Raw genomic sequence first — 12,797 nt, forward strand, 5'->3', positions numbered from 1 at the left:
CTCCATTCCTAGGTATATATCCAAAAGAAATGAAAATTAGTACTCAAATATTTGTATACACAAGCTTATAGTAGTAATTCTCAATAGCCAAAGGTGGAAACAACCCAAATGTCCATCAATGAATGACGGGATAAACAAATTGGGGCATATACAAGACAATGGAATAAAATTCAGCCATAGAAAAGAATGAAGTACTATACATGACTCAATGAGGATGAAACTAAAAAAAAGAAAATTGCACTAAGTGGAAGAAGGTAGACAGAAAAGATCACCTATTTTAACTCTTCTATTTTCAAGAAATATCAGAATAGGTATATCCATAGGGACAAAAAGCAAATTGGTGGCTGCCAGGGGCTAGGGGATGGAAAGTAACTGCTTAATGCACATGGGGTTGTTTCTGGGATGATGAAAATATTTTGGAATGCATTAAATGCCACGATGTTGTTCATTTTAAAATGTTTGAATTCTATATTATTTGAATCTTACTTCAATAAAAACAAAGTTTAAAGAAAGGGAGACAAAAGAATAAATGCCAGATGTGTAATTATTTAAATGTAAATATAGTTAAGTCATAAAATGCTAGGAGAAAATGTGGGAATATTTAAAAAAAAATAACGGGGCATTGAAAGGCTTTTCTAAGCATGATCAAAACGTCAGAAGGTATAAAGAAAAAGATTAACATCATTTTTTAAACTTCCTTAGGAAAAAACTGTATAAAAAAGTTTAAAAATATGTAATACAAAAATGGTTATCAGCACTACTACATAAAAACTTCTATAAATAAATGAGTGATAATTTTGATAATAATTATCATGCTTTGACAGTGACAAACATGTCAGCTTAATCTTTATGTTAGTTTGCTAACTTATTCAAAAACTTTATGAGGCCAGATGATCATGCAGCCCCAAAGGACTGAAAGGGTCATGGTACAGAGTCTCTGACTCTGGAAATCTACCACTTATCCTTAGGAGTATAGATCATTTTCATTCCCTCATCCGTAACTGCCTGGAAAGTATATCTGTACCTTCTTGACTTCAAATATGTTGTAAATTCATTTGACTGTCAAAAAAAGTCTAAACTTTGGAGACAGGAACATGCTAGCTAAAAATTATTTAGTCTTAAATTTGTCTTATATTTAAATTTTTTTATTTGAAAATCTCATAGTGATTCTCTCTCATTTGAAACATCAAAATTACCTAGGCAATATAAGGACAAAATGAAGCAGGGCAAAGGCTAACAGAGTTTTGTCAAGAGAATACACTGGTCATAGCAAACACCCTCTTCCAAAAACACAAGAGATGACTCTTGGACATCACCAGATGGTCAATGTTGAAATCAGATTGATTATATTTTTTGCAGCCGAAGATGGAGAAGCTCTATACAGTCAGCAAAAACAAGACTGGGAGCTGATTGTGGCTCAGATCATGAACTCCTTATTGCAAAATTCAGACTTAAATTGAAGAAAATAGGGAAAATCACTAGGTCATTCAGGTATGACCTAAATCAAATCCCTTATGATTATATAGTGGAAGTGACAAATAGATTTAAGGGATTAGGTCTAACAGATAGAGTGCCTGAAGAACTATGGACGGAGGTTTGTAACAATGTACAAGAGGCGATGACCAAAACTATCCCCAAGAAAAAGAAATGCAAGAAGGCAAAATGGTTGTCTGAGGAGGCCTTACAAATAGTTGAGAAAAGAAGAGAAGGAAAAGGCAAAAGAGAAAGGGAAACAAATACCCAACTGAATGCAGAGTTCCAAAGAATAGCAAGGATAGATAAAGTTTTCTTATGTGAATAATGCAAAGAAATAGAGGAAAACAATAAAATGGGAAAGGCTAGAGACCTCTTCAAGAAAAGTAGGAGATACCAAGGGAACATTTCATGCAAAGATGGACTCAATAAAGGACATAAATTGTATGGGCCTAACAAAGCTGAATCACAACAAACTGGAAAATTCTGAAAGAGATAAGAATACCAGACCATCTGACCTGCCTCTTGAGAAATCTGTATGCAGATCAGGAAGCAACAGTTAGAAATGAACATGGAACAACAGACTGGTTCCAAATATGGAAAGGAGTATGTCAAAGCTGTATACTGTTGCCCTGCTTATTTAACTTATAAGCAGAGTACATCATGAGAAACGCTGGGCTGGATGAAGCACAAGCTGGAATCAAGATTTCCGGGAGAAATATCAATAACCTCGGACATGCAGATGACACAACCCTTATGGCAGAAAAAGAAGAAGATCTAAAGAGCCTCTTGATGAAAGTGAAAGAGGAGAGTGAAAAAGTTGGCTTAAAACTCAACATTCAAAAAACTAAGATCATGGCATCTGGTCCCATCACTTCATGGCAAATAGATGGAAAAACAGTGGAAACAGTGACAGACTTTATTTGGGGGCTCCAAAATCATCACTGCAGATAGTGACTGCAGCCATGAAATTAAAAGACGCTTACTCCTTGGAAGAAGTTATGACCAACCAAGACAGCTTTACTTTGCCAACAAAGGTCCGTCTAGTCAAAGCTATGGTTTTTCCAGTAGTCATGTATGGATGTGAGAGTTGGACTATAAAGAAAGCTGAGCACTGAAGAATTGATGCTTCTGAACTTTGGTGTTGGAGAAGACTCTTGAGAGTCCCTTGGACTGCAAGTCCCAGTCCATCCTAAGGGAAATCAGTCCTCAATATTCATTGGAAGGACTGATGTTGAAGCTGAAACTCTTATACTTTGGCCACCTGATGCAAAGAACTGACTCATTTGAAAACACTCTGATGCTGGGAAAGATTGAAGGTGGGAGGAGAAGGGGACAACAGAGGATGAGATGGTTGGATGGCATCACTGACTCAATGGACATGAGCTTGAGAAAACTCCGGGAGTTGGTGATGGACAGGGAAGCCTGTCATGCTGCAGTCCATGGGGTTGCAAAGAGTCGGACACAACTAGTGACTGAACAGAACTGAACAAAGTAGGAGAGATTAAGAAGACGTAGCAAGAATACATAGAACAATTACACAAAGAAGGTCTTAATGACACAGATAACCACAATGGTGTGATTACTTGCCTAGAGACAGACATCCTATGATTGTGAATTCAAGTGAGCCTAGGAAGCATCACTATGAACAAAGCTAGAAGAGGTGATGGCATTTCATCAGAGCTAATTCAAATCCTAAAAGATGATGCTGTAAAAGTGCTATACTCAATATGGCAGCAAAATTTGGAAAACTCAGCAGTGGCCACAGGACTGGAAAAGGTCAGTTTTCATTGCAATCCCAAAGAAGGGCATTGCCAAAGAAAGTTCAAACTGCCATACAACTGTGCTCATTTCACATGCTGGCAAGGTAATGCTCAAAATCCTTCAAACTAGGCTTCAAAGAATGTGATCTGAGAACTTCCAGATGTACAACTCAGATTTAGAAAAGGCAGAGCACCAGAGATCAAATTGCCAACATCCCTTGGATCATAGAAAAAGCAACAGAATTCCATATAAACATCTACTTCTACTTCACTGACTTTGCTAAAGCCCTTGACTGTGTGGATAACAACAAACTGTGGAAAATTCTTCAAGAGATGGGAATACCAGACCACCTGACCAGGTTCCTGAGAAACCTGTATGCAGGTCAAGAAGCAACAGTTAGAAGCAGACATGAAACAACAGGTTGGTTCCAAATTGGGAAAGGAGTTCATCAAGGCTGTACACTGTCACCCTGCTTATTTAACTTGTATGCAGAGTACATCATAAGAAATGCTGGGGTGGATGAAGCACAGCTGGAATCAAGATTGCTGAGAGAAATATCAATAACATCAGATATGCAAGTGACACCACCTTAATGGCAGAAAGTGAAGAGGAACTAAAAAACCTCTTGATGAAAGTGAAAGAGAAGAGTGAAAAAGGTGGCTTAAAACTCAGCATTCAAAAAACTAAGATCATGCCATCTCGTCCCATCACTTCATGGCAAATAGACGGAGAAACAATGGAAACAGCGACAGACTTTACTTTCTTGGGTTCCAAAATCACTGCAGCCATGAAATTAAAGACGCTTACTCCTTGGAAGAAAAGCTATGACAAACCTAGACAGCATATTAAAAAGCAGAGACATCACTTTGTCCACAAAGTCCATCTAGTGAAAGCTATGGTTTTTCCAATAGTCATGCATGGATGTAATAGCTGGGCCATAAAGAAGTCTGAGCGCTGAAGAATTGATGCTTTTGAAATGTGGTGCTGGAGAAGACTCTTCAGAGTCATTGGACAGCAAGGATATGAAACCAGTCAATCCTAAAATAAATCAACTGTTAATATTCATTGGAAGGACTGATGCCGAAGCTGAAGAGCCAATACTTTGACCACAAAGAGCTGACACATTGGAAAAGACCCAGATGCCAGGAAAGATTGAGGGCAGGTGGAGAAGGGGGTGACAGAGGATGAAATGTTTGGATGGCATTACCAACTTGATGGACATGAGTTTGAGCAAACTCCAGGAGATAGTGAAGGACAGGAAAGCCTGGCATGTTGCAGTACATGGGGTTGCAAACAGTCAGACATGACTGAGCGATTAACAACAAATATAAGTACACCTGAATCTGCACAATACAAAACAGTGAAAACAAAAATAAAAACAAGACATCTAGCATCTTTGAATTCTCCTTCAATTTAAGCTCTCACTTTTCAATTTTCCTATCTACTCAGTTAAGGAATCCTAAATCACCTTTGCTAGTGTCATAATGTATTTCAGAGCAACACCAAACATTTAAAGGACTGAACAAAAATTTGCTAAGGGAGGAGGATGTGGCATTATGGACTGAGAATTATCAAAGGTAAAACATTTGATGTTAGAAATCTTATTTTTGTTTTGATTCTTGCTGTTGCACAAAGGAATCTAAAATTATGCTGTAAAAATAAAAAAGTCTTCTTAAACAAAGAAAGGAAGAGTCTGATGATATTGATACTCTATCTAAAGATGCATTCTAGATATAGTCTTATTTTTAAAAGATTTAAGGAAAAAGAGGTGATATTTTAAGGGGAGCAAGAACTCATAAGGGCCATAATAGAGTCTAAATCCATCTCAAGGAATCAAATATCAAATAAACAGAATTTCCATTTTTTTACATGAGAAATAACTGGGATTGGGCTTGCCCTCCATTTATAAACAACTAGAAAACTCATGAAATATATGAAGCAGCTGTTTTTAGACACTGGTCAGGATGGTGAAGAGCTGTGACATGCAAAAAGGAACACAAAGTGAGTCATATAATTTCCCTAGCTTTCTGCCTGGAGGCACTTTCTGTCAGTGTAGACCAGGAGAACCAAAGCAGAACATGGTGGTCTCACTGAGTTAGGAGACAAAGATCAGAAACTAGGAAGGCTAAAATAGCTGGAATTTGCAGAACCAGAAAATTAGAGTAAAAGGAGGGAATTTGTTACTGAATAGTACTCTCTATATACACAGGATAAAATTCCATGAGGCCAGACTGTCCCACCCCAATACTAGATAATCATAAGCAGAAAAATTTCTAGAGCAAGAATTCAGAAGTTTCAAGCAATAGGACATTCATCAGAGAATAATGCCTTTTTAGTGGGGCTGAGCAACCCTGGAATAAAGGCTGCTGCTGCTGCTTAATCGCTTCAGTTGTGTCCGACTCCGTGCGACCCCACAGATGGCAGCCCACCAGGCTCCTCTGTCCCTGGGATTCTCCAGGCAAGAATACTGGAGTGGGTTGCCATTTCCTTCTCCAATGCATGAAAGTGAAGTAGCTTAGTCGTGCCTGACTCTTAGCGACCCCATGGACTGCAGCCTACCAGGTTCCTCCATACATGAGATTTTCCAGGCAAGAGTACTGGAGTGGGAATAAAGGCTACTCTGGACTCATCTCAACAACGCTCAAAAACATGCCTCAAAAAGATCAAGCTCATCTACAAGTTACTTAACACTCCAAAGGGAAAAAAAACAACAACAATAAAAAAATCCATACTCTCAGTAAGAAAATATTCACAATGTACAACATCTAATGAAAAACTACAAATGGCAAGGAGGATGAAAATATGGTCTAAACCAAGAAAGCCAAGTAAAAGCAAGAGACTCAGAAATGATAGAAATTCTAGAATTAGTAGAAAATAACTTTCAAACAACTATCATAAATATACTCAAGAACTTTAAGGGAAAACAAATCTAATGAAACAACCTGGAAGATATATATATATATATATATATATATAAAATAGATGAATGCTCAGGTCAACACAAAGAAAGAATGACAGATATAATAAATTTGTAGGTAAACAGAAAATAATTCTTATTTAAAAAAATATATATATAATAGATGGATGCTCAGGTCAACACAAAGAAAGAAAGTATGACAGATATAGTAAATTTGTAGGTAAACAGAAAATAATTCTTATTTTAAAAATTTTTTAAAGGGTAACTGACTCTTTAGAAAAAAATAATAACAATGCATTGTGTTTATAACACATGAAGAAGTAAAATGTGCTTTTAAAAAACACAAAGGATGGAAGAATACAATGGAAGTAATCTGTTGTAAGAGTCTTGTATCATACATAAATGTTGTAATATTATTTGAAGGTATATTGTGATAAAGATGCATTTTGTAAATTCTAGAGCAACTACTATTTAAGTAGAACAATGCAATATAGCTAATAAGTCATTGTGTGTGTGTGTGTGTGTGCTTAGTTGCTCAGTTGTGTCCGACTCTTTGTGAGCCCATGAACTGTAGCCTGCCAGACTCTTCTGTCAATGGGATTTTCCAGGCAAGAAAACTGGAGTGGGCAGCCATTCCCTTCTCCAGGAGATCCTCCCAACCCAGGAACTGAACTTAGGTCTCCTGCATTGCAGGCAGATTCTTTACTGTCTAAGCTACCAGAGAAGTCCATTACTTGGAATACCATAAAACATTTGATAAAACAGAAAACATAAAAGGAGAATAAAGGGAAAAATACATGGACAGAATAGAAAAACAGCACAATGACGGACTTAAATCCAATGATTTTAATAATCGTACTAAATACAAATGATTTAGACATAGCTAACTGAGATAAAGTCTTCATGTCCTGTAAAGGTGAAAATAGTTTCCATGTGGCCCATTACAGAAAAAGTTTGTCAAGCCCCCACATTTAGAGATTGTATTTGGAAAAGCAAAGATTGTTAGACACCATAAGAAATGAGAATCAAACAACATGTTGCCTAGAAGAAACATATTTAAAGTTCATAAACACCTACATATGAAAAGTGGATGAACAGAAAAGAATTTACTATGCAAGCACTAATAGAAGAAATCTGGGTTGCAAGATTAGTACCAGTCAAAATAGATGTGGGTCAAAGAATACCATCAGAAATAAAGAAGAATATAGGATAATGATAAAATATTCAATACATCAATAAAATCTAACAATCTTGAATGTCTACACACCTAACAAAGTTTGAAAATAAATGCAGCAAAACCTTACAAACTAATGGGAGAAATAAACAAATCCACAATTCTAGTTGGACATTTCAACATGAATCTTTCAGTATTTGCTAAAACAAACAGGCAGAAAATAAATAAAAATATACAAGACTTCAACAAAACTATCAACCAATTTAATCTAATTGACCTTTATGGAATACTAAACCCAATACCACTATAATACACATTCTTCTCAAGTGCACATGGACTATTCCCTAAAAGAGACTATGCTCTGGGGCAGAAAACAAACCTCAACAAAAGAACTAAAATCATACAAAGTATCTTATCTGTCCATAATAGAATTAAAATAAAAATCAGTAATGACATCTGGAGTCCCCCCAAATATTTGGAAAATGAATAATGCCTTTTAAGACATGATTTATGGTAAATAAGAAAATATTTTAAACTGAGTGTTAATGAGAAAACAACATATCAAAAGTATATGGGATGAAGTTAAAGCAGTGCTTAGAGGGAAATTTTCAGTGCAAACTACTTATTTTAGAGTAGAAAACAGACTTTAAAAATCAATAATCTAAGTTTTTATCTTGATAAGCTAGAAAAATAACAAATTAAACACAAAGTGAGTCACAAAAAGGAAATAATAAAGAGAAGAATGGGAATCAATGTGATGGAAAATGGAGAAATAATAGGAAAGTCATTTAAATCAAAAGCCAGTTCTTTGAAAAGACAATAAAATTAATAAAAACTACTAATCAATTTAATCTAATTGACATTTACAGAATACTAAATGATTTATGGAATAATACATAATACTAGAATGATTAAAAAAAAGAAGATACCAATCACCAGTGTGAAGAATGAGAGAAGAGCCATCACTATGGATCCTACAGGCATTCAAAGAGGCTAATTAGGTAATATTCTACAAAGCATTATGCCAATAAATTCAACAACTTTATAGCTATTACAAAAACTGAATTTTTCATTAAAACTTCCTACACAGAAAACACCAGGCTTCACAGTTTATTTATAATTGGAGGATAATTGCTTTACAATGCTGTGTTGGTTTCCACCATCAACATGAATGAATCATAGGTACACATATGTCCTCTCCTTGAACTTCCCTCCTACCTCCCACCCCATACCACTCCTCTAGGTTGACAAGGAGCACTGGGTTGAGCTTCCTGCATCATACAGCAAATTCCCACTGGCTATCTCTTTTACATATGGTAAGGTGTATGTTTCAATGCTACCCTCTCAATTTGTCCCATCCTCTCCTTCCTCCACTGTGTCCATAAGTCTGTTCTCTATGTCTGCATTTCTATTGTTGCCCTACAAATAGGTTCATTAGTACCAGTTTTCTAAAGATTCTATATACATGCATTAATATATGATATTTGTTTTACTCTTTCTTACTTCACTCTGTATAACAAGCTTTCGGTTCATCCACCTCACTAGAACTGACTCAAATTCATTTCTTATTATGGCTGAATACTATTCCATTGTGTATATGTACCACAACTTTATCCATTCATCTGTTGATGGACATCTAGGTTGCTTCCATGTCCTGGCTATTGTAAATGGTGCTGTAATGAATATCGGGCTACATGTGTGGAAGACAATATTTTTAAGATGTCAATTCTCCCCAAATTGATCTATAGATTCCAAATAATCTCATTTTGTAGAAATTAACAAGTTGATTCAAAAAAGTACATAGAAATGTAAGGGACCTAGAGAAGCAAGAATAATTCTGAGAAAGAACAAATTTGAAGACCTAATGCTTATTTTCAAGACTTAATGGAAATCTCTATTAATCCATACAACGTGGTTTTGGTTTAAGGGGAGGGAACATCAACAGACCCATACATTTATGTGAGATTGACCTCTCACAAAAATGTCAAGGTAGTTGAAGGTGGAAACAACTGTCTTAAATAAATGTGCTATAGCAATTGAATATGTATGTGAAAAAAATTGAACCTCAATCCATATTTCATACCTTACATAAAGATTCAAAATGGACCAAATATCTAAATGTAAAAGCTAAACTCATAATTTATTTAAGACACACTGAAGACAGTCTTTGCAACCTTAGGGTAGGAAAAAATTTTAAGGTAAGATGTGAAGGCACAAACCATAAAAAAATTTACACATTATATATCATCAAAATTAAAAGATACAATTAAGAACAAGCTACAGACTAGAAGAAAATATTCATAAAACATATACTTGAGCAGGGATTTATAACTAGTATTTACAAATAACTTACAACTTTATAAATTAAAAAAAAGTAAATAGGCATAATATTTGTTTAGGTACTTCACACACAAAAAATCTCTCTATGGGTACAGTTAAAAAGACTGACAATGCCAAGAATTAATAAGGACGTAGAACAATTGGAACTCTTTTACATTCCTGGTGGGAATATAAACGATACAATCACTTTTAAAACAGTTAATTCAATCAATTTCTTATAAGGTTTTCTTGTTTGTTTTTGTTTAGTCACTAAGTCATGTCCAACTCTTTTGTGACCTCATTATAGCATGCCAGGCTCCTCTGAGAATGGGATTTTCCAGGCAAAAATACTAGAGTGGATTGCCATTTCCTTTTCCAGGGGATATTCCAGATCCAGGGATTGAACTCATGTCTCCTCCACAGGCAGGCACATTCTTTACTGCCAAGCCACCAGGGAAGCCCTCTTAAAAGTTTAAACATATATTTATCACATGACCAGATATTTCACTCTCAGGCTTTTTATCCAGGAGAAATGAAAATATGTGTCCATACATAGCTTGTCTGTGAATGTGCAAAGAAGTTTTATTCATAATAGTCAAAGACAGCAAAGACCCAAATATCCATCAAAAAATGAGTGGATAAATAAATGAGGGTATATTCATACAATGGAATACTATTTGGCAATAAAAAAGGAATGAACTTCGAACACACTCAGCAATATAGATGAATCTCAAAATCATTTGTTATGAATGAGAAAAGCCAGATGTAAAAGAATATGTTGTTATGATCCTATTTATGTGAATATGAAATTCCAGAATAAAGAAAGGTAATATAATAATGTCAGAATAATAATAATATGTCAGAAAAGAGATCAATGTTTTCTGAGGCTAAGGCTGGGGAGACTTGACTGCAAAGGATAAGGAAAGAATGTTCTGGAGTCATATAAATGTCCTATATTTTGGTTGTAGTATTTATACGGATACACAGACACACACACACATATAATTGTACACTCTTTGAACTATACACTTACAAAGAATGCATTTTATTTTATGCAAAATATTTTTTAAAAATCAAACCACCCATAAAGAGTAAGGTGTAAACTGCTAATTTTTTGTTTAGTTATTTCATGTGGAACTTCTTTTTTAACGTCAACGTGTTCTACCTCAAAGCAGTATGTCTTTTCTTTCCTGATACTGTGCTGCTTTTCCTCATTAATATTTAAAATCTAGCAAAATGTGCTACTTACCAATATAGTTCTTTGACATGGCAACTTCTTTGACTTCAATGTGAACAGAGCCTCTTGGTATCTGCACTACTTCCATGTAGCCTGGAACACAGAAGATTACCAGTACTAAGCAGCATCTGGAGCTTTCATCAGAAAATGAGTGTTTAGTAACCATTCAGCAGTTAAGTTTCCTTATTCTTCCATTCTTTCTATACACTTTATAAATTATAAGTAATGAGTAAATTCCCCTTTGTGTTCATGAATACATCTAGAGTGTTATTTTTCTCTAAGTCATCTCAAAATATCTTTAAATCCTCAAAACATATAATATTGGTTCATGTTTTTTTTTTTTCCCTTCAACACAGGCTCTACGGGAATTCCCATCTTAAAGAAACATTACTAAATGAAGCCAAGTAGAAATGGAATAGTATTTCCTTAAAATAACTAATCTGAAGCCACATTTAATATTTAAAAGATTGAAAGCAATTTGGGGAGAAATAACTGTCTACTTAAATAAAGAAATTTTTAAAATAAGGGGGAAATCAAGTAATTTGTCTATTTCAAGTACACCAGAGGTGTGAGGAAGAGTTCTTTCTACACACTCACCTCCTCTGGGCAACGAATCATTGAAGAACCCTTCAATGGCATCACATGTGCTTCCATCCCCTCCACAGACTCGACATCTATCTTCCCTAGCATCGGATCCCAAAATATTATCACAACCTACATGCTGAAAACAGAGAAGAATATTCAGTGTGTCAAAAAGAGGAACTCTTGGACCCACTAATCAAATGAATACAACTTACTTATCTACTTGCTTTTCCAGTAAAGGAAATCTAAACAGGAAATGTGAACCACTTCTACCTTTATTCTCTGGTAATTCTAGCTAACATTTCTCAACATATAGTTTGAAAGAAAAATATTCTGATTCCCCAGGAATGTATACCTACATTTCTAGACTAGATTTCTTCTTCATTTATAGATACCATGCTTCAATTCTTAAAATATTATAATTTGTTGGCAATGGGCTCTTATTTATAACCTCAATTAACTAAGAAAAAAATGGCATATGGTCCTATACAACATGAATGATAACAACAAGAGTCTTCGCTAAGCATTATGGTTTGCTCTTTCTAAACCACTGACCCTTTAGGATATCCAATTGTTAGTATTAGTGTCAAAGACTAGTTGTGGAATTGATGCCTGGATAAATCCCTAAAAGTGAATACCTGTTTCCATCAGCTGAATAAAATTATCATAAAGAAAAAGGAGATGTAAACATGTAATTTTAGAACCTGAAAGTCTACCTTTCTGTTTTGCATTTAATCATAGAAATACAGTTTGTATCTATATTTTTGGCATATTTTGGCACTTTATTTGTAACTTGTCTTTTAGCCATTAGTACTAGGCATGTAGTCTCTGAATATAACCTGTGCCTGGGTCTTTTTTATCCGAAAAACATTTTTATACTATCCCAGAAACAAGTTTTTCTTCAAGTAAATACATGAAAACACACACACACACACACTGAATCATCTGATACATAAGATACATTTGGAGGCAAGTTAATAAGGACAGAATTTGCAAGAAATTATAAGATTAAAGTAGACAGTGGTTTTTTCTTTGTTTGTTTTTAAATCTTTTCTTTCTCAGTTTCTGGCATTCAGTTTATGCTTCTCTTTAAGGTAAAACAAAAGCAGACAAGGAAAAAGGTTAAGAGAACAGTGGCTTTTGTGGCTTTTCTTACGATAAGATTCATACACAGTTCTAGGAAAACACCATGGATTTGCTCCTGCAATTTCCAACTGACTGGTCTGGCTAATTCTCTGAAGTAAACGCTTTAAAAAGGTAACACTAATTCTATAATGAAAATCACTATAAACGCTTCAAAAGAAGACAAAATGAGAACAGCATAGCTATTT

General features: G+C 35.0%; 1 protein-coding gene across 5 annotated transcripts in view; it reads right to left on the minus strand.

Moving 5' to 3' along the window:
• Positions 1-12,797, minus strand: part of ADAMTS6 (ADAM metallopeptidase with thrombospondin type 1 motif 6) — a 305,836-nt gene that overhangs the window by 83,248 nt on the left and 209,791 nt on the right. For all 5 annotated transcript variants that reach the window (XR_011461451.1, XR_011461450.1, XR_011461452.1 and 2 more), the window contains 2 exons: positions 11,482-11,605; positions 10,897-10,977 (listed from right to left, as the gene is read on the minus strand). Coding sequence is in view for 2 of the 5 variants with exons in the window: in XM_005892772.2 (XP_005892834.1) it covers positions 10,897-10,977; positions 11,482-11,605 (205 nt within the window). In the remaining 3 variants the exon portion in view is untranslated. The remainder of the gene's footprint in view (positions 1-10,896; positions 10,978-11,481; positions 11,606-12,797) is intronic.

The sequence above is a fragment of the Bos mutus genome, chromosome 20 (genome assembly GCF_027580195.1).
Source record: "Bos mutus isolate GX-2022 chromosome 20, NWIPB_WYAK_1.1, whole genome shotgun sequence".
In the NCBI taxonomy this organism is placed as follows: domain Eukaryota; kingdom Metazoa; phylum Chordata; class Mammalia; order Artiodactyla; family Bovidae; genus Bos; species Bos mutus.